The sequence below is a fragment of the Rosa rugosa genome, chromosome 7 (genome assembly GCF_958449725.1).
Source record: "Rosa rugosa chromosome 7, drRosRugo1.1, whole genome shotgun sequence".
Taxonomy (NCBI): Eukaryota; Viridiplantae; Streptophyta; class Magnoliopsida; order Rosales; family Rosaceae; genus Rosa; species Rosa rugosa.
Window position 1 is genome coordinate 35,454,744 of NC_084826.1, and position 24,103 is coordinate 35,478,846.

General features: G+C 37.7%; 1 protein-coding gene and 1 long non-coding RNA gene across 22 annotated transcripts; one reads left to right on the forward strand and one right to left on the reverse strand.

The window, feature by feature from the left end:
* Positions 1–10,233: 10,233 nt before the first annotated feature.
* LOC133723668 (uncharacterized) lies at positions 10,234–12,112 on the reverse strand. The gene is made up of 2 exons (XR_009853187.1): positions 11,677–12,112; positions 10,234–10,464 (listed from the first exon to the last, which is right to left on the reverse strand). It is a non-coding gene; the product is annotated as an uncharacterized LOC133723668 (long non-coding RNA).
* A 3,225-nt stretch (positions 12,113–15,337) lies between these two features.
* On the forward strand, positions 15,338–20,020 carry LOC133719964 (uncharacterized). 21 transcript variants are annotated; one of them, XM_062146165.1, is made up of 11 exons: positions 16,231–16,369; positions 16,700–16,791; positions 16,958–17,053; positions 17,411–17,512; positions 17,621–17,665; positions 17,782–17,836; positions 17,952–17,989; positions 18,852–18,893; positions 18,993–19,038; positions 19,372–19,587; positions 19,822–20,020. In XM_062146165.1, exons 5-10 carry the CDS (start codon positions 17,629–17,631, stop codon positions 19,481–19,483), a joined length of 330 nt encoding a protein of 109 aa, XP_062002149.1. In that variant the 5' UTR covers positions 16,231–16,369; positions 16,700–16,791; positions 16,958–17,053; positions 17,411–17,512; positions 17,621–17,628; the 3' UTR covers positions 19,484–19,587; positions 19,822–20,020. The 21 variants fall into 21 exon arrangements, 5 of the variants coding, with proteins under 5 accessions (XP_062002146.1, XP_062002149.1, XP_062002150.1 ...); XM_062146166.1 differs by having other exon boundaries at positions 17,464–17,512; XR_009851584.1 differs by having other exon boundaries at positions 16,229–16,369; positions 16,720–16,791; positions 16,958–17,512; positions 19,372–19,651.
* The last annotated feature ends 4,083 nt before the right edge of the window (positions 20,021–24,103 follow it).

Genomic DNA, 24,103 nt, shown 5'->3' on the forward strand with positions numbered 1-24,103 from the left:
CACGTAGTGTATATAAAATCACCACACAACCTTCTTAGTCTACACTAAGAATTCAATCTCACACAAGGTCAGCATAATTGCCTCAGAGTCACTTTAATCACGTATCACATGTCAATTACCAAAACTCCACTAAGACGTCTCTTTATAAAACAAGATATCTAATCCTTGATACGTACACCTCATCTAAACATCTGTACGTCCAACTTAAGAAGACAAAATTTATAACAATTCATACTCGTATCCACACTAGGTACGTGCATAGGTCCACACCATGTCCTCAACCAAACACTTCAACAATCAAAAGAACCTCATTTCCATAAAACAATCCTCGTTGACTTAACAGAGTTGAATCAAGAGGTTCCTATTCCTCAAGGATTGTAACTCGCGGCCACTGAACTTATTCCAATACGAACCTACAAGACAACTGTAAGGTTCTAAGTACAACCCCTTCGAATCTCCATCACCTAAGGAGTATAGTATGCTTGGCTAAGACATGTATAACACTTAAAACACAGTATAAGTCAAATACAAATTCATATTAACCAAGTCAATACTATAGGGAAGGTATTCACGTTCCCTAAACGACCTAGCGGCCTAAACAACTCCCAACACTCACGCATACCCAATGACTTAGCCAATACCGAAGAGCACACGATGGGGATCCGCTGCAGACGGGCCATCACTCGGAAGGTATTGACACATCACCAAATATGCACCTTACGCTCTGATACCAAACTGTCACGCCCCGAATTTTGAATAATAAATTCAAATCCGAAACCTGAATAATTACAATTACAAAAAAACAAATCTCGAAACTTCGAGTTCATTATTACAATTCACTCTCACAATATATTATAAAGCTCAAATGAGCATAACACACCTCACAACTTACAATTGTTGTAAAACTCTAACAATTGCTCTAACCGCACGATCACCGTCCTGGTTCTCCTGTCCTGTAGGATTACCCGCTACACAATTTGAATAGTGTACCGGGAGTTGCAACAACACAAAACCCGGTAAGCTTTTTACAGCCAGTATGAGTAAACAAGAAAGAACTGTTGATTTATTAGATTTCAAGACTACCACAAACCCACGTTACTTTCTCACTCTCATATATATATATAGACACTTATGAGTTACTCTCAATTTAGCTCATAAGATCACTCACTCTCATATATATATGTAGACACTTATGAGTTACTCTCAATTTAGCTCATAAGATCCCTCACTCTCATATATATATATAGACACTTATGAGTTACTCTCAAATTCGCTCATAAGATTTCCCAACATTTGGTAGACAGACTCATATATATATATATAGACCCTTATGAGTTACTCTCAATTTCCCTCATAAGGTTACCATATATATATTGACACTTATGAGTTACTCTCAATTTCACTCATAAGGTCACTCCACATTTGGCAGACAGACTAGAGCTCTAACTGAACGTAACCACTCGTCCGGCCACAGACGTGATTACGATTTAATACTATTAATAACCACCAGCCCGGTACGAGAGCGTGATTCACTAATAGATGCCATGGTCACCTCGTGACCTAGTGATCTCCACAGATCACAACAATTTATTGTTCCTCAACAATAAAACTCAACACCTCTCACAATATATTGTTTCTCAACAATAAACTCAATACCTCTCACAATATATTGTTTCTCAACAATAAACTCAACACAACTCCAACAATACATATTATTTCACGTAATAATATATATACAGACATTCACACAGGAATGTCTAGTAATACCAACAATAGTTCATATGATTGCAACAAAATAAGCAATTAATTGTATTGGGTTCGTAATATGAACCACGTGAGGTTTACTCACCTCGATAATCCCGCTGCGTCTTCAATTCAGCTCAAAATACGATCCACAATCGTCCACCAACTCAAACCGTCAATCACCTAGTCCAATAATGATCTTGACTTAGCCAACAACTCAAATATGAAATTAAACGACGATCCAACGCTCAGATTCAAATTAAACGATGATCCAACGGTCGGATCTGAATTTAATGATGATCCAACGGTCGGATCCTCACGGATCGCCTTTAGGATCATCCTCCAAAATTATCACGAAGATCCAACGGTCAGATCTTCCTGAATCGCCTTTACTAACATCTCCACAAAATTATATGAAAATCCGACGGTCAGATTCTCACGAATCGCCTTCCGAATCACTATTTCTCAATTATACGAAGATCCAACGGTCGGATCTTCGTCCGTGACCTCACAAGGTCACCGGGACAGTCATACGATCAACATATCCAAAATTGAAGCAAAACCGATGGTCAGATCTTCACAGATCGTAAACCGAAGATAAACGTAAAAACGTTAAATAGTAACGTCAAAACGTAAATCCACTATTTATCAACTTTTTCTAACATGACCATGTTATATATCAAAACGCTCGTATGGATGCATAGATCATCGCCTAGATAATGAAAACTCGAAATATGGTCTGATGCGCCGCCACAAGCGGTGGTCAGTGGGCGGTCAACGCGGCGGTCAACGACGGTCAACCACCTCAGATGGCAAAGTGACCAACTACAAACTGGTTCAAAATGAAAGGGTGATCGACTTCCATACCTGGAGCTAAGTCTGGTTTGGCCTAGATCGTCCTAGATCAAGCGTTGAAGTTGGATTAATCTCGTGCGTCTGATCAGATTCAGATTAAATCAGGGACGTCGAAAAAGTCAAACCATGATCTAGCGTTCTATACACAAAATCGTGATGAAAGGCTTACATGGGGATGATCAGCATGAGGAGGAGATCACGAAAATGGGGACGATCGGCCCATGCAACGCCGGAAAAGTCGTTTTCCGGTCGGGTCGGGTTCACATGGCTGGGGCGTCTTCGATCTCCATCTGGGGGCAGCGGCGGGGCAAGACGGTGGCAGGGAGCGGCTGGGCGTGCGACGGCGAGCTCGGGGAAGGCCGGGTCCGTGGCCAGAGGAGGCCGGAGGAGGGCCGTTCGGCCGGGTCGGGTCGAGCGGTTCGGCCGCGTGGGAGAGGAGAGAGGACGGAGGGTTTCGGGGGACTATTCCGCAAAATCTCCATTTTTTTGTCCTTAATGAATAAATCAGAAATTTTTCCTATTTATAGAAAATTCCCAATTTTCAAATATTCATAACTTAATCATACGAACTCCGAATAATGCGTTCCACATGTCCACGAACTCGTATCGACGAGCTCTACAACTTTCATGAAGGAAGTTTTCCCAAATTTTGAACGAATAAAAAGTCAACTTTGTTGACCCCCTAAAAACGTTCGTTTTCGAAAATAAAATCGTTCGAACTAATTCCACAACTTCTCCAAGCTTCGTACTCGCTCCTACTATCGTGAAATCATTTCTAAAAATCCACGGAAATTAATTTGGATTTTTCGGGGTTATTACAAATAATTTACTAATTAATGACATAACCACATCTTCGGCTAAATGACAACTTTTGTTTGTTTCCTTTGCAAGCGTGGTAATATCCGTTTATGATCTAGAACCTTCTTTTGACAAATAATTAATAATATCCATTCCCGAATAATGACTTCATTTATTAAAAGCTTTACTTATTTGGGAAATGGATATTTTGTTTGACATCAAACCGAAGACTTTAGATTCAAGTTACCTCATTTAACCTTTGACCTTTCAAACTTAATTCCAACGAGCATTTATTCCTTCTTTTCAATACTTGTAATTAAATTAGTTCCTAAATAGGAAAAAATCCATTTTAACCAATATAATTGTACAAATTCCTTATAGGCTTAGTGGATTCATAGCTTCCTTAATCAAGTTCATTCCCATCCAAAAATCCAATTACTCATATTTTTATGCACTTAGCCAAATCATTCACATAAAATAACTTTCACCAATAATCCAAATTATGCCACATTCCTTTCTTATAATACTTCAATCACTTATTGATTAATTCTTCGCCGAGAATATTGGTCCATCAACATTGATTTTCATTAACATATATTCTTTACAACATCACAAAAACCAAATAACTCTCCATTCCAATTACCATAAATTTACCTTCATCCATTCCATATAAATCTCTTCCATCTCTTCCTTTAATTGCTTCGGCATTTCAATGTTCACAAACCTTCCATAACCTTCAACAACACAATAAAATAATTTCCTTAACTATTTTGTCAACACCAATAATCCATTTAATTCCGAATCCACAAATGGAAGATTGCGATCCTTACCTCGCCAATCGTTTGTAACGCTGAGAGTGAAGATACCTGATGGAACAAATATTTGAAGTAACGTTATGTATAGGAATTTATTTTAAAAGAAATGCGATACATAACACGGAGATTTGCTAACGCAGTGTAAACCTCTCCACTGAGGAAACTTTACTGCGTGGCTTTTGACGTAACCAACACGAAAATGCAATCCAATATGAATCACTAGGGTTTACAGAATACAAGTCGTGTTGTTCTTAACAAACACTATCACTTAGCAACATATGCTAACTTGTTTTACAACTGTTCTAACTCCTAATACAACATTCTAGATAATCAAACTTCAACTTTTTTTTGCTTTCAATTAAATCACGATCTTGAGAATAAATATGAATGATTTTGCAATGGAATACATGAAACACATAAAGAGGGTTTTTCAGAAAAACAATGTGAGCAACTCTAATAATCCAATTTAGAGCAATTTTATGCAATCGAAAACCCCAACCCTAACTTTCGTTTAGAAACCTTTTATAGGCCCCCTCAATCAAATCTTTTCTTAATAATTAATTAAGAAAAATATAGAAAGGTTTAAAACAATTTTTGAATGTACAATCGAAACTTTCCTAACCAAGATCTCAAATTGATATGCATGTTGAAAACCTCTTTAATGCAAAAAAGATTATTGAATCAAATTGACTGAAAAGCATATCAATCAAAAAGCATCAAAAAGATATGGAATCAAAACATATCAATCAATGACTTAATTTGGCCTAATCTTTTCTTCAAGATTCGATCCTATGATCTTTTCTCTTTGTTTCCTTGACGCTCCGGTTTCCTTGTGACAAAGGGAAATCATGTATTGAATGGTGAAAAGCCCAAAATACTTACAGAGAGTATAATCCTCCCCATTAATCCTTTAACTCTTCCACTCCGAAAAACCCTCGTAAATCACCTTATTAAAATTGCACATTAATACCCATTAATACTCTTAATGGAAACTCAATTAATGGGGAATATTGTGATTCAAGCTTACCCAAAACAAGATGAGCAAGCAAGTGGTAATCGCAGCGGCAACGAGTTGGTTCACTACAGCGCTAATGGTAGTTGCTTAAACCATGGATGGATCCTCTATTTAAACCTCAAAACAATGTTTTCATGTCAATAAATCATTTTTAAAACCCATCAAAATTCACGATTTAGGCCTAGGAAGACAATGCCTCACCTTTGGATTCACGGATCTTCACAAAATCTTCAAGTTTCCTTCACCATGAATTTGACCATAGTAAATCAGAGACTCTAGAGTGCTTTTCTTGCAATTTGGTGTGGAGAAATTGAAAGAGGGTGAAAAAAATAAGGTTACCAGTGAAATTTGATAAAAATCCGACAAGGTTGACCGACAGTCAACTTCGGTCAACGGCGACGGGCACGGTGGTGGCCGACACTGGCGAGGGGCTCCGGCGACGATGGGATGGCTGACTGAAATTTCTAGAGAGAGAAGGTGTAGGTTAGAGAGAGAAGGGGAAGAAGAGAAATGAAAGTGTGCTAGGGTTTCTAAGCCTTATGCACCCTTTATATACTCATTGTGTAAAATGTCAAATCTACCCTTTTAAAATTCTCGTATTCACTTCCTTTGTCACACCCCGAATTCTGAATTTAAGTAATTCATATTCGAAGCATGAACCTCAAATACCCTGTTTATAATCTCAGAATTTTTTTCTCAAAATCAACTGCACATTACACCTCTCGATAATTACATAAACCAAATCCTCAAGCTACTTATTACAGTACAATCTCACCAAAACAAATTATAAAGCTCAAGAGAGCACAATTCTCCTCACAAAACAAATGCTATAAATCTAATACTAATACTCTAAACCGCACGATCACTGCCCTGATTCTCCTGACCTGTAGGATTACCCGCTACACATTTTGAATAGTGTACCGGGAGTTGCAACAACACAAAACCCGGTAAGCTTTTGACAGCCCGTATGAGTAAACAAGAAAGAACTGTTGATTTATTCAATTATATTTACTATAACTCAAGTAAACAATCAACACACTCACAAGGTAACTCCAAAAATCACAGAAACATATAAGTATATTCTCGATGCTTTCTTTTAAAACTCCACATTTGACTGATCACAACCAACAAATATTGCAACATTAATATGTGAAATAACATTAAAGCAAAGCATGCTTGATTCTCTTTTCACTAACACCTTCACATATTAGCAATATATCACAGATAGATATTTGATCAGGATAATATAAGCACACTTCTCTTTTTAGTGAATTTTCGGATTAACTGGTAACAAATCACAAATCCACGTACTAGGGTATGTCTACTATACCCAAAATACGGGTAAGCCAGGTTGACTGGTAACAAATCACAAATCCACGTACTAGGGTATGTCTACTATACCCAAAGCACGGGTAAGCCGTAGCATACAGAGGACAAATCCAAAGTATGTATACTCAAGGAGAACACCTCTTTCCTAAGAGTATAATAGTGCACTATCTATAGGGACTAGGGCCCAGGCTTAACGTCTCATAACACCAAAACACATTTACCAGTAATTCATTTAAGCACGGGGTTGTAGAAATCACTTGGCTTCACAATTGTACTTCTCAGACATAATCAAATTCACAAAATACAATCTTTATGATTTATAGATCGTATATATGTATATGTACACCCACATAAAGAGACATATTATTTCAAGATAAATCTTTATTTCTTAAAATAATTTCCACATAATCACAAGTGGGCATATAAAATAGCTTTCACACCACATGATCAACATTTCATTATTCAACAATTAAAATGCGAGATTAATAGCTTCAATAATATCCAATCCATTCTCAATCATTTCATCACACCAATCACACATCAACCAATATATATATTCCACGTAAATATATATATACGTAATCATCCGCTCAGGGATGACCACTAATACCAACTATAGTTCAAGCATAAAAACCGTGAAATTCATTTGTACAATAAAATCATTTTACTTACCTATGGACCGTAGTTGATCAAGTCCATATGATTTAAAACAAATATTTATTCCACAAATATTTTCACACAATTGCGATAAAAATAAAGTAATTAAATTTATTCGGTTCGTAATATGAACCACGTGAGGTTTACTCACCTCTAATCCAGCTGCGTCTTCTAAAAAGCCAAATATATCAATCCGAATCGTCCACCAAATCAATCCATCGATCACCTAATCCAATAATGATCTTAACTTAGCCAACAACTCATAAACGTACTTAAACGATGATCCAACGGTCGGATTGAAATTAAACGATGATCCAACGGTCGGATCGAAATTATATGATGATTCAACGGTCGGATCCTCACGGATCGCCCTTAGGATCATCCTCCAATATTATCACGAAGATCCAACGGTCCAATCTTCCTGAATTGCCCTTACTAATATCTCCATAATTTTATATGAAAATCCGACAGTCAGATTCTCACGAATCGCCTTCCGAATTACTGTTTTACAATTATACGAAGATCCAACGGTCGGATCTTCGCCCGTGACCTCACAAAGTCATCGGTACAGTCATACGATCAACATATCTAAATTTGAAGCAAAACCAATGGTCTGATCTTCGCAGATCGTAAACCGAAGATAAAACGTAAAAACGTTAAATACTAACGTAAAAACGTAAATCCACTATTTATCAACTTTTTCTAACATAACCTTGTTATATATCAAAACGCTCGTATGGATGCGTAGATCATCGTCTAGATAATGAAAACTCAAAAAAAGGTCCGACGCGCCGCCACAACCGGAGGTCAGACGGCGGTCAACGTGGCGGTCAACGCCGGTCAACAACCTCAGATGGCAAAGTGACCAACTACAAACTGGTTCAAAATGAAGGGTTGATCGACTTTCATACCTGGAGCTAAGCGAGATTCGGTCTAGATCGTCCTAGATCAAGCTTGGAAGTCGGATTAATCCTGTGCGTCCGATCAGATTTCATATTAAATCAGGGACGTCGAAAAAGTCAAACCTTGATCTAGTGTTCTACACTCAAAATCGTGATGAAAGACTTACATGGGGATGATCAGGGGGAAGAGGAGATCACGAAAATGGAAGGATCGGCCGAGGGGACGCCGGAAAATGGGTTTGCCGGTCGGGTCACCGATCGGAGGCTGGGTGGCTTCGATCCGGGGATAGGGACAGCGGCGGGGCAAGGCGACAGCAGGGGGTGACTGGGCGTGCCGAGGCGAGCTCGGGAAGTGCCGGGTCGTGGCCGGAGGACGCCGGAGGAGTGAGATGGGGCCGGGTCGGGTCAGTCGGGTCGGCTGCGTAGGGAGGAGAGAGAACGGAGAGTTTGGGGGACCAAATTGCAATTTTGAGAAAATTTCGTCCTTCCGAAAAATTCAGGTTTTCCACCTATTTATAGAAAAATCCCAATTTTAAAATATTCGTAACTTATTCATACAAACTCCGAATATTGCGTTCCACATGTCCACGAACTCGTATCGACGCGCTCTACAACTTTCATGAAGGAAGTTTTCCAAAATTCCCAGTGTATAAAAAGTCACTTTTTGAGACCCCCAAATAACGTTCGTTTTCGAAAATTAAATCGTTCGAACTAATACCACAACTTCTTCAAGCTTCGTACTCGCTCCTACTATCGTGAAATCATTTCTAAAAATCCATGGAATTTAATTTGGATTTTTCGGGGTATTACATCCTTATCCCTCCAGATTTAAATTTGGGTTTTAACCCACTATTCTTTGGTCCAATTCTAGTTTCTTTTAGCATTCTCCTACAACCCAACTTTTTTATCCTTAACGGACAAATTTATTCTCTACACCCAATGAAAGCACGTTGGCCCAAATAAATTTAAATGGCTCAAAAGGCTGTCTCGAGACCAAAGTGATATGCGAAATTGATTCCTTTAACCTCAATCGCCTTGTCAAATTCTTATTAGCGAAAATTTCCTTCTAAAATTAAATAAATATATTGGGGCCTCACACTCCACCCTCCTTACAATAAATTTCATCCTCGAAATTTGACCAATACATAGAATGAGAAATGATATTTCTTTTTCACCTCAGACTCGAGTGTGCACAAGAGAAGATTTTATTCTTCTTGATACTCTAGAAACCTTCACTTTTCACATGGAATAAGTTACACCACTTATGGGAACAACCTTATCATACTCTTTAACCTTTTGCTTTCACAAATTGCAATTCTTTCTTTATCACTTTGTGTGTGTATATGTGTACATTTGATCTCATAGTCTCATCCAACTCATCTGAGCTCAATGTCATAAACAAAGACATTATTATTTTAGCATTTCTGAATAATTCAAAAAGCCTTAAAACAAATCAGGGACTAACACTTAGTCACCCACTAATCTCAATAACAGCATACTGCAAAGCAGTGGTAAATCCACTTATCAAACTCGTTTCCACAACTAAATGACCAACACTTTAGTGTAAGAATTTCTCAAGCATTATTTGTAAAAAATTCGCGTTGAATGCCCCATCATGCATTATCTTACACAACACAATAATATTCGTAAAACTTTCACATTCTGTGCTCCCATTGATTAGACTAATATTTCCTATGTTTTTTAGTGCATTTTTTTTCTACATTTTACTTAGTTATTCTCTTAACATTATCATTTCTAACTTAGGTTAGTGTTTTTAGGTACTTTTGAGTCTAAAACGAAGGCAAGGAGGAAATATGGAGCATAAATGAGCGAAAATGGAGAAATGAAGTTTTCCCAGTTCTACTAGGAAAAGGAATCCCAGTTGAAGTAGGAATCCTGAGTCAACTAGGAGTCAAGCTAGTGGAAATGATGAGAAATGGCGAAAATGCAAGAGTCCTACTTGGACTAGGAAACCTGTTGTGACAGGACCCGCCCCGAATTTCCCCCTGAAATCCGAAGTGGCCCTGCGGGGCCCACCTTAGAAGAAATTCTACCAAAAAATTTGACAGAACTTCCCCTAAAATGGACTACCCAAAACCTGTTGAAAGACACAAAGTACTTCAAACAAACCAACCTTATACTCCTGGAGCCACCTGCTCCCCAAATCACAACTTCAATTTCTCAAATAACAGTCTCAACCCAAAAACAATATTAATCCCACAGCTTATCAGAGCAATATTAATCTATTAGGTATCACATAAAACAGAAATAGAATGAGTACGCGGAAGCAATGCTGTTGGCTATGCCTCGACTCCATGTACGCCCGACCTCAACTAATCTAGCCTGCAAACTGGGCATTTGAAACCGAAGGGCCCAGGGGAAAGTACATAAAAACGTTAGTGTGAGTGGACAAAAATAATTAATTGTAAAAAAACAGAAGAGTGTATACTTTCCCACAATTATTTCATTAAAAAACTTTCGATGCATGCAAAAATTATGAAAACAAGCCACGAGAAGCTCCTCTCAAGAAATGGGGCTAGTCACAAATAACCATGAAGAAGAATATAATTTCCGATGCTCGAGAAATAGGACCAGCCCCGCTGGTTAAACGGAAATCGGACTAGCCCCGCCAGTCAAGAACAACAATAAAAGGATACGGGGAAGAGAGTTCACCATACGGGAATGGAGCCTCTCAGGCTCTACCTACCCTCGACTGCCACTCACACATAGATTGTGCGAGGAGGAGAACTAATAACCTCGACTACCACTCACGTGAGGAGGAGAATAAATCACCTCGACTGCCACTCACAAACACAAAGTAAGTGAGGAGGAGAATAAGCTACCTCAACTGCCACTCACAAACATAAAGTAAGTGAGGAGGAGACCTAATCGAATGACCCGAGTATGGTGAGGAAAAACAATCGAAAACCAGTAAATCAGTAAGGCTTCCCCAACCTCGCAACAAAACACGAGTATGAATCCCATCCATACTCGGAAAATCTCAAGAAAATATATACTCCAATGACGTGGCCCCGCACGCCAAAATATTCTAGAATTCATAAACCATTAGGCGAGAAATAATCGATAAAATAATTCAATCGAAAATCCCATTTTCGAAAAATATTCCAAAAAATCTCAATATCGACGAATAAAATATATTAATAAATTCCGGAAATCACCTCGGAAAGTAATTCATCGAAAATCACTTAAATCATGATTTCAAATAAAAACCATATATCGGAGATACTTATCAAAGGCTTAAAATCCATTCCCGAATCATAATTGAAAATAAATTATAATTAATCTCTGAAAATTTAATCATATTTCGAAAACAAATCATGAAATCCAAATCTGAGCATAATAAAATTAATATCCGAAAATCATAACCGAGATAATTCATAATCAATCTCAGAAATTCATTATTGAAAGCAAAACCACGAGATAAACCGAAATAAATTTCCGAAATCCATTCGTATGCTCGAAAGTAATATATTAATTAGGTAAAGCATTAATTCAAGAAAATAAACGCATGCATCATTATTTAAAACAAAAGTCCACTCACAGTACTATTTAGGCAACCACGCATAAGAGCTCCTTCACCCAGTAGTAATTTGATACGTCACCCGCACTGTTCACTCGGCGGCACTGTTCACTCGTCGGCCAACTCCTCCGATGGTCACCAAATTTTGACAGCGGCTTCATCTCAACATCCTTAACACTTCTTTCAACATTTTTGCTGCCGGAAATTGCCGGAATCCGCACCGGAAGATCTCTTTCTTTCTTTCTTTCTCTCTCTCTTTCTCTCTCTCTTTTTTCTTTCTGGTTTCTGTCGTGAAGGATGGGGAGAATGGCTGGAAATGGGGCTGATCAGCCCCTTATAATTAAGGTGTGATGAAATGACCAAAATACCCCTCACACAAAAATACTCATAACTTTGGCATACAAACTCCAATTTATACGTACCACATATGCACGCGCTCGGTTTAACGTCCTCTACAATTTTCATGAAAAAAATTTTCTCAAATTTTGACCCGAACTAAAAGTCAACTTTTAGGGCCACTAAAAGTACCGAAACGACAGTAAAAGTGAAAGTAATTGCCGTTTACCGGGCAAATAACTAGTAAACTGGTACTTTAAGATACGGGACGTAACATGTTGGCATTAGGAGTCCTGATGATACTAGGACACCTGAGTGGACTAGGAGAGCCCAAGAACAATCATGAAGCTTCTAGATGATGTCATGGATGACATGTGGATGACATGTGCAAGGCATGTGGTGGCAAAGCAATCAAGATTAGACAAGGAATCCTAATTGTACACAAGATATGACGCATCAAAGTCAAATTAGTTTCAATTTAGGAATCTGCCTGTGCAGATTAGTAAACTTCGACAGAGTCCTGAGAACAGCTTAGAACGAACCAGATTATGATCCATATATGGTTGGAAAGCTACGGATGTGTAGTTTCCATAGATTTTTACATTTCATCAATATCAATTTTTTAAAAGAAGTTATGGCCGATTTAGTGCACAAAGGTCAATCTGCCCGGAAATCTGTTTTGCCCAAATAAGGAGAGTTTGGACATGAATATCTTTTGGGACGAGTTTGGAAAGGTTTCTACTTCATATTTGATCTGATTTTGAGGATATATTGCAGCCATGATTATGTGGACCAATGAGAAAATTCAAGAGGAAATCTACATCAACACAAAGAAGGAAAGTGAATCAGAATTGAAGAATGAGAGTTAGGGTTGACGTCTAAAGCTTCCTCTATATATAGAGACCATTGAGAAACGTTTTTATCATCATCAAACCCAGAATCAAAGCGCAATTCCTCTCCCTTTACTCTCAAAATTTTGATACCTCTCCAATTGTTCAAGACTTGAAGCAGTGAACCAAGTTCCATCCTCCATTCATCATCCTTGCCATGAGCGTCATCATCCTCCACCACCTTTGAAGACCTTCTTAGGTTCTTGAAGCTTCTTTAAAAGTGTAACAATGACCTCTATTCTTTTGTTTTCGGTTTTCTGTTCTTGTAACCTTGTAAACAATTTCACTTGCGTTCTTGGACCTTGTTTTAATTGGATGTTTCGATTTTTTGTTAGAATAAAGAGCATGTTGTGATGTTTAGTTTTTGAATACTATGAAGCATGAAAACGTTTTAGGATTTTCAGATAATAATTTGCTATTTCTTTATGTGTTATTGGATGTTTGTTGATTTTGTGCTTCAATCCCACCTTTTATGTGTTTATCTTAGTTGGTTTGAAACAATTAGGGTTTGCATGTAATTAAATCCAAATTAAGATTTGCTAGCGTTCTAAGTCTTAATTGCTTAAGTGGAAAACCTATAGTTCCTTAGGTAAATCAACAAAGAGATTTGCCTGCTTGATTAACGTTCTAACTTGTGTGTTCTTCTTAGATCAATCAAACTTCCACATGTTCTTAATGCATTGATTGTGTTTTGTTAGGAAATTCACTAGCTTTGCATGATTAATAGGGTTAATTATGGTGCGTTCATCTAGTTAATCTAATTAAGGGAAGTAATAAGGACTTTGTATGTGTTCATCTCTGTTCTTGATTGATTTCTTCCAATTGCATGTTTTGATTCGTGAATTATTATTTGGTGTTCTGTTTTTGTGTTAATAGTGGTTGACTACATCATGCATCTTTGCCGTTGTAGACCCCGTGAAATTCCGAACGTCACTTTTGGACGGAATAATTTTTCGCGACCTTTGTTTGGCCAAAGACTTTTGGAAATAGTTTGGGCTTCGGCCTTAGGCCCAAAAATAGCTTAGGGTTAGAGTCCATAATTTACTTTAGACACCCAACAGACGGGTATGATAGTAAACCTAGCCCAATAAGTTAGTTGACCTTTAACCCGAACATCTCCCTTGATCCAATAAGGTTCTTGTAGCTCATAATAGCATCCTTGCATAATTTTGAAATCTACTTGTGCGTGCGTGCGTTTACGATTTTCTCATTTTACTTTATTTCTTAACAATTGGCGGAATTTCTACTCGCCTTACCCGAAGCTTACTCGTCAACCATCCCACTGACTTTCAAAAGCACAATTTATTTACTCCTTATGTTTTTCCAACTCGAGTAAAATTCTCATAAAACTTACTTTGCCATTTTTTCTATCTAAATACAAGTTTGGTGAGGCCCAATCCTTATTTGGTCTTGCCAACACTTTAATTTGAATTTTCTGGTATTTACTTATTTTACTTTTATTTTTCCCATCATTTTGGTTTTTACAACCTTTTTTTTTTTTTTACCCCAAATTTATCTGATTTCATTCCCTTCACTTTCCCCAAGCTGAGTCATCTATCTCACACGCAAAGCCCAGCTTTTCCTCTTTCTTTGTTCACGTCAAAATTGGGCAGAGGGAAAGGAAACCTCGATCAGTAACTCTGTTCCACGTTATCACCATGCATATGGCAACTCCTCCAAGAACATCACTCCAGACACTCAAAAGGGAGAATCCCAAACAGAGATCGTCGTCCACCCTTCGTTTCTCACCCTTTCTCTCTTTCCTGGGCATATCAGTGTGTTTGCATACCTCGAAACGCCTAGTTTGAGACCTCCGATCAGAAAACTTTCTTCATCAAAGTTGTTCACCTCTGTCTCCTCTATCTAACCTCCAAATTTCAACTCCATTGGAGTCGATTTGATACCTATACACTCCTCGAAGCAGAAGCTGTTTGGAAGCGAGCCTGTTCCGGATTTCTGCTTGAATTCCCTCTCTTGCTCTACCCGAATCCCCCACAGCTTGCTTGAGACTGATACCAAAAGTTGGTAAGATTCTTAAACTATCAAGTTCCTATTTCTTTCTTCAATTTTAGGCTCAATACATTCAAAACAACTCTTCCACATATTGAGAAGTTTCTGTTTTACTCTGCATGTTCGAGATTGAGCGAACTTCTTGGCCTGCAACTGGGCTCACTACAACAAATATAAACATTAGTGACCAAATCATAGTGACCAACTTATAATTGGTCACTAAAAGAATAGAATTAATGACCAACATTACCCATTGGTCACTAAAATAGTGAGCACTAAATATTTTATGTTAGTGACCAAATCTATTTATAGATTAGTGACCAGGTTATGTTTGGCCGCTACAAGTTTAATGACACTTGTAGGGAAACGATGTCGTTTTGCAATTAGTGACCAACTATTTTACATCTCGGTGAATTTTCAAGCGGCAACTTCGCGGTCTCCAAAAAATTATAGGCGCGCTCCCAATTCCCAAATTGTGAATGAAAGAATGAAATATGGATATTGTGATACCCATCTTGTTCTTCTCTCACTCCGACTTAAATATTCTCCGACTCATACCCATCGACTCCGACTCAGATCTTCTCCTCTGCTCCTATTAATTCATCGAGTTATTTGAATTTCGAGCTATTGAGATTTTCTTTCGGAAAGATGATGTTGATTTAAATCTACTCCCGTGCTCCGACACCAAGGTCGCCAGGTCCGACGGCTTCAGCTTCGGGATCGCCTTCGCGCTAACTCCACTTCCCAGTTGTCTCCGTGCGACACTAGACTCTCGCCCTCTCCGTCAACTCCTCTTTCGCTCCGGTCCGTTCTCTCTCTCTCTCTCTCTCTAAACAGTTGCGTTTCGTTTTGGTGATCCTTTAATTTTGTGAATCGCTACGGGGATTTGATGGGTTTAGGATTAATGTTGATTTTGATATTGATAATTGCAAAATGTTGGTCTCAGTTTTGTAAGCTTAGCACTGAAAGTATCAGATTGTAGTTAAGTTAATGTTGGCTTGTTTTGAATGCCATCCATTTATTGTGGTTTGTGATTTTGAATTTGCAGGATAGTTATGGGGGATATATGGTTGCTTTTGCTGGGCATAAATATGCTGCAAGGTCTACTGCGGCTTTTGTTGCCAATAGTACCTACACTGTCACCAGCTTTACTCTTGTAAGTGAGCAAGGAAATAGCAATTGGATTTGGAGTTTGAATTCGTTAATGTCGTTCGTGGTTTGTGGTTTAGGTTATATAGTGAATGTGTTTGATTTATGCAGGTGCTTGAGTTCACCGAGGGCAGGCTGCAGCACCTGCATTGGAAAAGGGATGGGTGCGTCAAATGTTCTGGGAGCTCCAGGTTCGTTTTCCTGCACAATCGGGACTGTGCAATCAAGACAAACAGCTGCAAAACCCATGGAGGCACTGTGGATTGCAGTCTCAGGATCCAATTGGCATTTTCTGGGACGGATAAGCACCTATCCATTCTGAACTCATGGTATGAAGCACAGAACCTTGGTCAGTACTCCCTTTATGGTTTGTATTCAAATCTGAAGGATTCTTTCACTAGCCAGTATAACAAGTTTTTCTGATGTAAAATTGTTTCTGTCAGATTCTTGTAATTTTTTCACTACCCACTCGCTCGGTTTGATCGTTCACTTCTTTATGTTTCATTTGTATGCTGTTGTAAAGAAAATCAAATTTGAGGATCATTGTGATTAGAGGAGAGATATATGATTTTCAGTAACATTTGTGTGCTTTGTTTTGATATGAATGTTTCGGTTTTGATTTGGTTTGATTTTCCTTATTTCTAAATTTTATTGATCAGGTTGCTTTTCATATATCCAGTGCAAGGATTAGCTGGAGACAACGAAGAAGGATCGACAGATAAACGATTGGGTTTTTGTATTTCTGGGTCTGGTAAGAAGTTGCCAGTAGTTTGATTTTTTTTTTCTCATATAACTTACACTCTCTATGTTTGTGTTCTTTTGTATTGTCACTTCTATATAGTGTGGATTTTAGGAAGTTTGGCAGTTAATTTTGCGATTAAATTGTATTCTGAATTATTAATTTATTAACTTGTCAGGATGCTCTGGATCTGCTCAATAGCATCGCTCAATCTCCATATGACCAAGACAAGTTCCGCCTCATGAATTCATTGTGAGAATGCATCCTCAATAAGGTCACCCAATCCCTCTTTCTCTCTTAATTCACACTCGTTTCTGTGAATCTGTGCTTGGTTTGTTTCTAATTGAATTTGATATCTGTGAGAAACCCAGTAATTTGATTAAACTAGTGACACAGAATTGGGTATGTTCTTGGGTTATGAGTTGGAATTTTATATATTTTGAGTGTATTTGATTGCAGAAGGGCTGAAACCCAGATTGAGATTTGTTCAAGGCCAAATATTTATGCTTATATTTTGCCTTGGAAAGTTTAAAGCTTGATTTAGATTCATGAAGTTGATATGATATGTGTGCCTATTTCTGTACTGGTAATAACCAATTTTATCATGGATCGAATTGCTTCGTGGTTCCAGTTTGTTACTGTGTAATGTCCTACTTAACCTGGATTATGGCTTGCATAGTCCAGGTACAAGCTTTGCTGCTGTGAAGTTATCAAAGGATCAAGCACCAAAGAAGTGAGATTTTATGCCCCTTAAAACCAATTGATTTTACCCATTTTCAGCTAGTGTTAAGTGTTTGTCCTAGAACCCTATTTATACTTATATATTAACTATTCTATTTAGTTAATGACATGTTTAGGAAGAAGAGACTGGATGACGTGTGTCACGGTGAGTTTTATTTTGCCTTCAAATGTGATACTCCCATGCATTGTTTGTACAAAAGCTATTACATAAAGTAGACCAGTGATAGGAGTTAACTTAGTTATTCATGTTTGGTGGTGTAGGTAAAGTAGTAGTGGATGCGAAGGTGGTCAACAAAGGCGATACTCCAAATTTGATGTAGGTGATTACTTCATTTTAACAAACCAATCTACAGTTCATTAAACGAGTCATTTATACTCGAACTTTGGTAAGACCTGTTATGCTAATTTGTTCTTCTATTTTGTATATCCAGAGCAGGACACAAGTTAGAAGCTGCCATTGAACAACTAGGTATCAATGTTTCTGCAAAGTAGCTCTTGACTAGGGTTATCAATCAGCGGATTTATCAACTGTTTACTTCAGTGTGGTGTAACTTTTGTTTATGGAGTTGATGTTGTATATGGATAGGTAACACCCCTATTTGGTCGTAAATGATGTGTTATTTCCTATAGGTCTGAGTACGTGTATCAGTATAGGAGTTATTATTTACTTTTCAATTTCTTAAGTACAAAACACACAATTAACAGGGCATTCATTAGCTTTCTATTTTCTTGTCATTATTATTTCTCTATTGCTTATAAATGCTAGCTTTTATTGGGTTAATGCAAGGAATTTCCAGTTTTTTTACAAGGAAAAAATTCCTTGCCAAAAGCCATTTTTCTTGTAGCTACTCATTGCAGACTTTTATTTCAGGCTACCATATCTTGACTATGTGGCTGCCTAGTTATGTGACTCCTTATTTGGATGTCTGATTGTCTAAAACCTTGTTAGGATGTGAACAATATTTGACGGTGATTCTAGTTCTTAAAAGGCAATCTATCAATTTACCTAGGTTTAGACATCAGAGTCGTTATCAAACTGGGTAGTTTCTCAGTTAGAAGGTGTGGACATCCTTTAGTGTTTCATTTTCCTGAAAAATCATGACATATTTCTCGTTTTTCACTCAGATGCAGTCTAGTCTGGCATTTCTTTTCCAGAAAGCCTTAGTCCTGGCATCTTGTTTGTTTTTAATGTCTTACTTTTTCTTATAGTGCATTTCGGTGTAAATAAACTCTGTCCAAAAAGAATGCAGGATTGGCTTCATAGATTTAAATATATGTAACAATTGTAGATATGATTGGGTTAAACTGATCGAGAATCTCTCTTTGTGTAGTTTTACAGGCAAGTGATCAAGTTGATTTGTTCCTCTTACCAGGTAAAAGTTCCTTTCCTATTTTCTTATTAATTTCAGTATATCTTGTGTGTTAAATACAAACAATAGTTGACTGAATTTGCTTCTCCTCCTTGCTTATAGGAGTAGCATTTGACAGACCTGGGAGACGTTTGGCTTGCGACAGAGGGTATGATTATGCATATTACTGGCTTAGATGAAAATTTTATTTTGTCTTTCAAGTTTGTGAGCTGAGTTATTTGGAGGTGTCATTGTGTACTTCCCCCTTATACATAAGGCTACTAGAGATGTGAATACTGTCCCTGCCCTATATAAGAGTTTTAACTTAAGTATCATATTTTCTTAACCAAAAAAATTATTATCTTATTCAGATTTATGACTTAGTGATCTTAGCCCATGGTCTTCGACAGTTATTATGATACTTTTCTTTCCCACTCTTTTTTTGTGTGCAAGCTCAGATAATGTCTGATTACTTTTAATCAGATTCATTTTACATATACAGCAAATCTTGCTCAAGTGAGGGAGGCAAATCAAGGCAGATCAAGCAGAAAGACAAGAAATGCAACTTGCAGAGCGAGTTGATGGCTGCAAAGTCCACTGCAGCTCAGCAATGAGGAGTTAGAAATCGTCAAAGCTGGTGCAGCTCAGCAAATTGAAGAGTTAGAGGCAGTGAAGGCTAAAGCCGCTGCACAAAATGAAGAGTTTGGAGGCACTAAAGGCAAGACAAAATCATACTGACATACTTTTACTTAAATTGATGCGTTATCCTCCCAAAACTGATGGTATGCATAGTGCATACATGATTCATTTGTGCTGTTATAATTATATTATATCAAGGAAATATAATTAGTGTATAACTTATATAGTGAATACTAGGCCTTTCTTAGATGCAGCTCTTACCTACATTAGGATGAAAATTATAACTTGTTGTATATGTTTTGTTATATTGCAGATTGGTCTAAGCTTCAAAAAAGTACATCTTGCAAACTATCATTGAAGGCTTATGGAACTTCTAGAAAGACTTGTATGTATTCCGATTTATTTTGAAATTGCTATTAAGGATGGATATTGACATTTGTTTATTTTGGATATGCAAATGTAATAGAGATACGTGTCTTATATTGTATTGGAATTGAGTAGTTTAATATTGATAACTGGTTTTTGAGTACATTTCATTTTGTGGTGTTGGAGTATTGAAGGCTACTTTGATTTGTATTGACGCACTAAGTGATCAAGTTTGTATTAGCAACCAGGAAAAATTGCCGATTCAGTTACCAAACCAATGATCTAACAATATGGTCACTAAAAGCATGTCAGCGAATGGTTTTTAATGACCAAATTTTGCTATTCAGTGACCATTGGTAACACCTTTAGTAATGATTCATAGGTCACTAATGCCATTACTATTTGTGACCATAAGATTGTGGTCACTAAAGACATTTTGAATTAGTGACTGTAAAATCGTGGTCACTAAAGACAATTTGTATTAGTGACCAACTTACATTTGTTGGTCACTAAATAGAATTAGTGACGGACCTATAGTGACCACTTTGTGACCACTTAAGTTTGGTCACTAATCAGATTTAGTGACCAGATTTGTTACTTTCAGTGACCAATGTAGTGGTCATTAATATCCAGATTTGTTGTAGTGGCTCAATCCAATCAGCTCCCTCAGCTCTCTTTCCTGTTGAAACCCTCAAGAAAAACTCACCTTTTTTGTTAGTCTTTGGTGAGTATCGTCCTTTCCATAAAACTCTGTATATTTTTGGGTTGTTGTTACAAACTCTTGCAGATTACAACTTGTCACTATTGTTGTTGCAACCTTGTTGCTTTAACTTAGAACCTTTCATTCTTTCTGATATGTTGGATTTATGCTAAACCATGGTTATCTTGAACATTAAAATCGTGCTTGATCTAAGAGTTTATTTGTGTTACTGTTGTCCAAACACCATGTCTTCAAAACATCATGTTAGTGAGCTACAACACCTTCCCCTTATAGTATTGAAGGATGACTGAAAGTTTAAGTCTTTAGGAGCTTTAGATACTTTCTGTAGGTGTCTTAGAGTCTACTTAACCCGCCATTTTGGATACCAAAAGAGCTTTACACAAAAGAACCAATTTCTGCAGTTTTTCAGTTTCTAGTATAATTTGACCCAGCTGCATTCCTTTCAAAACTGGAGCTAAAATGATGCGAATTTGGGAATGAGTTCCTTCTACATAAATATATTAGACACAAATATGAACATTCCAGAATTTGAATCACCCCAAAATAATTTTTCTAGAATAAGTTATGCAATTTTGAAATATGTGGACAGAAGCTGATGTTTCTGGAGAGAATCTGCACATCGTTTTACTTTAGCCTTTAAAACCTTTACTCTTCACATGGCTTCACTTAGAGTTCTATAACCATTTCAATCTTACTGATTTGGTTGCTAAACCATCTTCTTTCCAAAATTTTCCCAAGAATTTATCTCAAGTACTTTGAACACATTTCCTTGACCCTTAACAGTTCCTACTTAAACTCTGTTTCCAGCTTTTGGCAACTTATCTTCTAAAGGTGTTTTTGCCACTTTTTCATGAAAAACCAACTCTCCCTTAGTGCCCAAATGGTCTGGTTATTAGTTAGTAAATTTGGTTAAAGGAGAGGTTTTCTTTGGAGAGTATTGCGTGTGAATAGCTAGCCGTGTTTATCGTTATTAATGCCGCTTATTGATCTAGGCTCGATATCGTGGTAGGATCTTGTGAAGTTGGTGGTTGCTACAAGGTTGCATTGAGGCCAAGTGCTGCCAGAAGAAAGCTCGAGTTCCAGGTAGGGGATGCCTTTAACTCTATCTATGCTTTTCCTGCATATACAATATTTTATATGAGGCCTCTTGCAAGGTTTTGAAAATTGTCTGTTTTACAATTGAAATGGTTTGCGTGGATTGGATTGATGTGTTGGCAATTGATGGGGATGTAAGGAGAGGTTTGTTCCTCCTTGAGCCACCGGTGGTGGGCAGTGTGCACCATGCCCTTGTTATTGAATTATCCCCTTTGTCTCTAGCCTTGTGATAATTGAATTCCGGAAAGTGATTGGCTAGATGGACGGTTATGATGGAAGTTGTGGAAGAAGATCAATTGCCGTGGGATTGTAATTACGTGGTGACGATCACGTGGAATCGCAAACCGGTTTTTATCTACTACTTTTTATCGAAACGATAACTCATGTTTTTAAACTTAGATATGGGGGCGGGCATGGGCAATGACCGGATGTAGGCGCCTAACCCCTACTTTAGTTTGTTTTGCAGGCTGTTGTTGTCGAAGCTTGGGTACAGAGGGAAATCCTTGGAGGCCAAAATTTGTTTTGTTTAAAGTTTTTTTTTATTTGGCATGTTTGATTTCGTTAAATTTTTGTAACGTTATGTATGGTTGATGATATGTGTGATTGTCTACCACTAAAGTGGAACCCTAGGGTTAGAACCTCCATTTGAGTTTAGGTCCTAGTGGGCTAGACCTAGAAGACTCACGTAAATTACCTTTCAATGAACCTAATGTAAACTTGGGCTAAGAACTAAAAAAATGACGTAGGTTCTAAACTCAACACAACACCACCTTCCTTTCCTCTTCCTCGCCTAGTTCGTAATCTTGTGGTTACGAGCCAAGCCCACTATACAAGCCTAAGAATTTCGGGCTTATAGATTTCTTGTTCTTCAACCTAAAGGCCTTGTCTCTTTGAGGAATTCTAGGCCCAAAGCACTTACTCCCTAAGTGTCGCGGGTGTAGGGTTCCTTGGGGAGGCGACGCTGTGGTAATCCGGTCTCCGGGTCACCACAGTCGTTCCCTTTATCTCTTCTTGATTCATGGATTGATTGATCATTGTATTTAGTTTAATTAGATTAGAATAAAAACTTTTATAAATCCCCTTATCCTGTAATTTTAATATATACTTATACTTTGCTTTATTTTTAGTTTTATACTTTGTGAATAATACTAATTTGTTTAACGTTTTTGACATGAAGTATACCCCAATCCCCAGCTTAGAACGATACCCTACTTACTCTTTACTACAATTCGATGCAGGGTTTAAATTGGCACTCACTTTGAGCGTATCAAATCTCATGACATTGCGTATCTAGAACTTGCTTGAGACCTCTCGAGGCTACGTGTTGGCTTATGATAAGATGGAAAGGATTGAGGCATTAGGCTTAATACCACCGTAGACAAAGAAGCATGTTCCCAAAGATATTTACTACTAGATTGTCACTTTGAGCCTATTTATATTTTTAGCCTTTTTGTTCATTCGCACCACAAATTCCTACCTAGCCCATACACTTTTATCATCTCCTTCCATGGTAGTTGGTGAAGCGATTCGAGAGAATGACTTTATGTTTGAGTGCTTCAAAAGAAAAGGAAAAAAAAGTCAAAAGTGTGTGGTTACAAAAGAATAAGTGTGGGGGTGAGTGATTTTTGTATAGAAAAAAAAATTTCGGAAAAAGAGAGAGAGAGAGAGAGTGAAGGAAAAGAAAAAAGAAAGTGTTCAAAAATAAATAAAAAATAGCTAGTATTATTTTTGTTTATAGTATAGTGTAGTGTGGGTTGTACATGGGGATTAGAGTGAGTGACTTAGCATTCGAAAGCAAAAGTCTTAAATCTCTACAAGAGAGAGTTGCTTCACAGGCTTCCATGGACTTTGTATTTCCCTATCCTTCATTTCTTATAGCCACTTGCCCTTAACCCCATTACAACCAAATAAAAGACTTCTTGATCTTGAATGTTGTGGGTTACCTAGCGGAGATGACACTATGCCAAAAACATTATCAGACGACAGATGGAAACCGTTGTGGGATATGGAGAGCCACCGTTGTAGACCGAGCCGCTGTCTGATGAAAATTCAGACAACGGTGGAACACAGTTGTCTGAGAAACACACAGACAACGTGTATGTGTTAAACGTGTTGTGTGATACTCGACAGATGACTCGATAGATGGCTCGGCAAATGCTATGCGCAGCTGCGGTGCTGCCTTCAGACAACAGAACTTGTTTAAGTCCGTTGTTTGTTAAGCTTTTCAGACAACGGAGCTCTAGTGTTTTCTGTTGTGTGAGAGTTAATTAGAAGACTTTATTTTTTCAAAAAACCATTGTCTGATGTATGAGAAATCTGTTGTATGATCATTTAAACATCCATTTACCGAATGAACAATAGTGATCAAATGGAAATAAAATTTGATGCAAACCATCAAATGAACTAGCAGTAC

What these genes read in the sequence shown, in the direction of transcription:
- LOC133719964 (XM_062146162.1), top strand. Translation starts at nt 15,958, where the DNA reads ATGGTTGCTTTTGCTGGGCATAAATATGCTGCAAGGTCTACTGCGGCT. An exon ending in CTATCCATTCTGAACTCATG is followed by an intron (nt 16,370 to 16,699) that starts GTATGAAGCACA and finishes TTTATTGATCAG; the next exon opens with GTTGCTTTTCATATATCCAG. An exon ending in TTTTTGTATTTCTGGGTCTG is followed by an intron (nt 16,792 to 16,957) that starts GTAAGAAGTTGC and finishes TTAACTTGTCAG; the next exon opens with GATGCTCTGGATCTGCTCAA.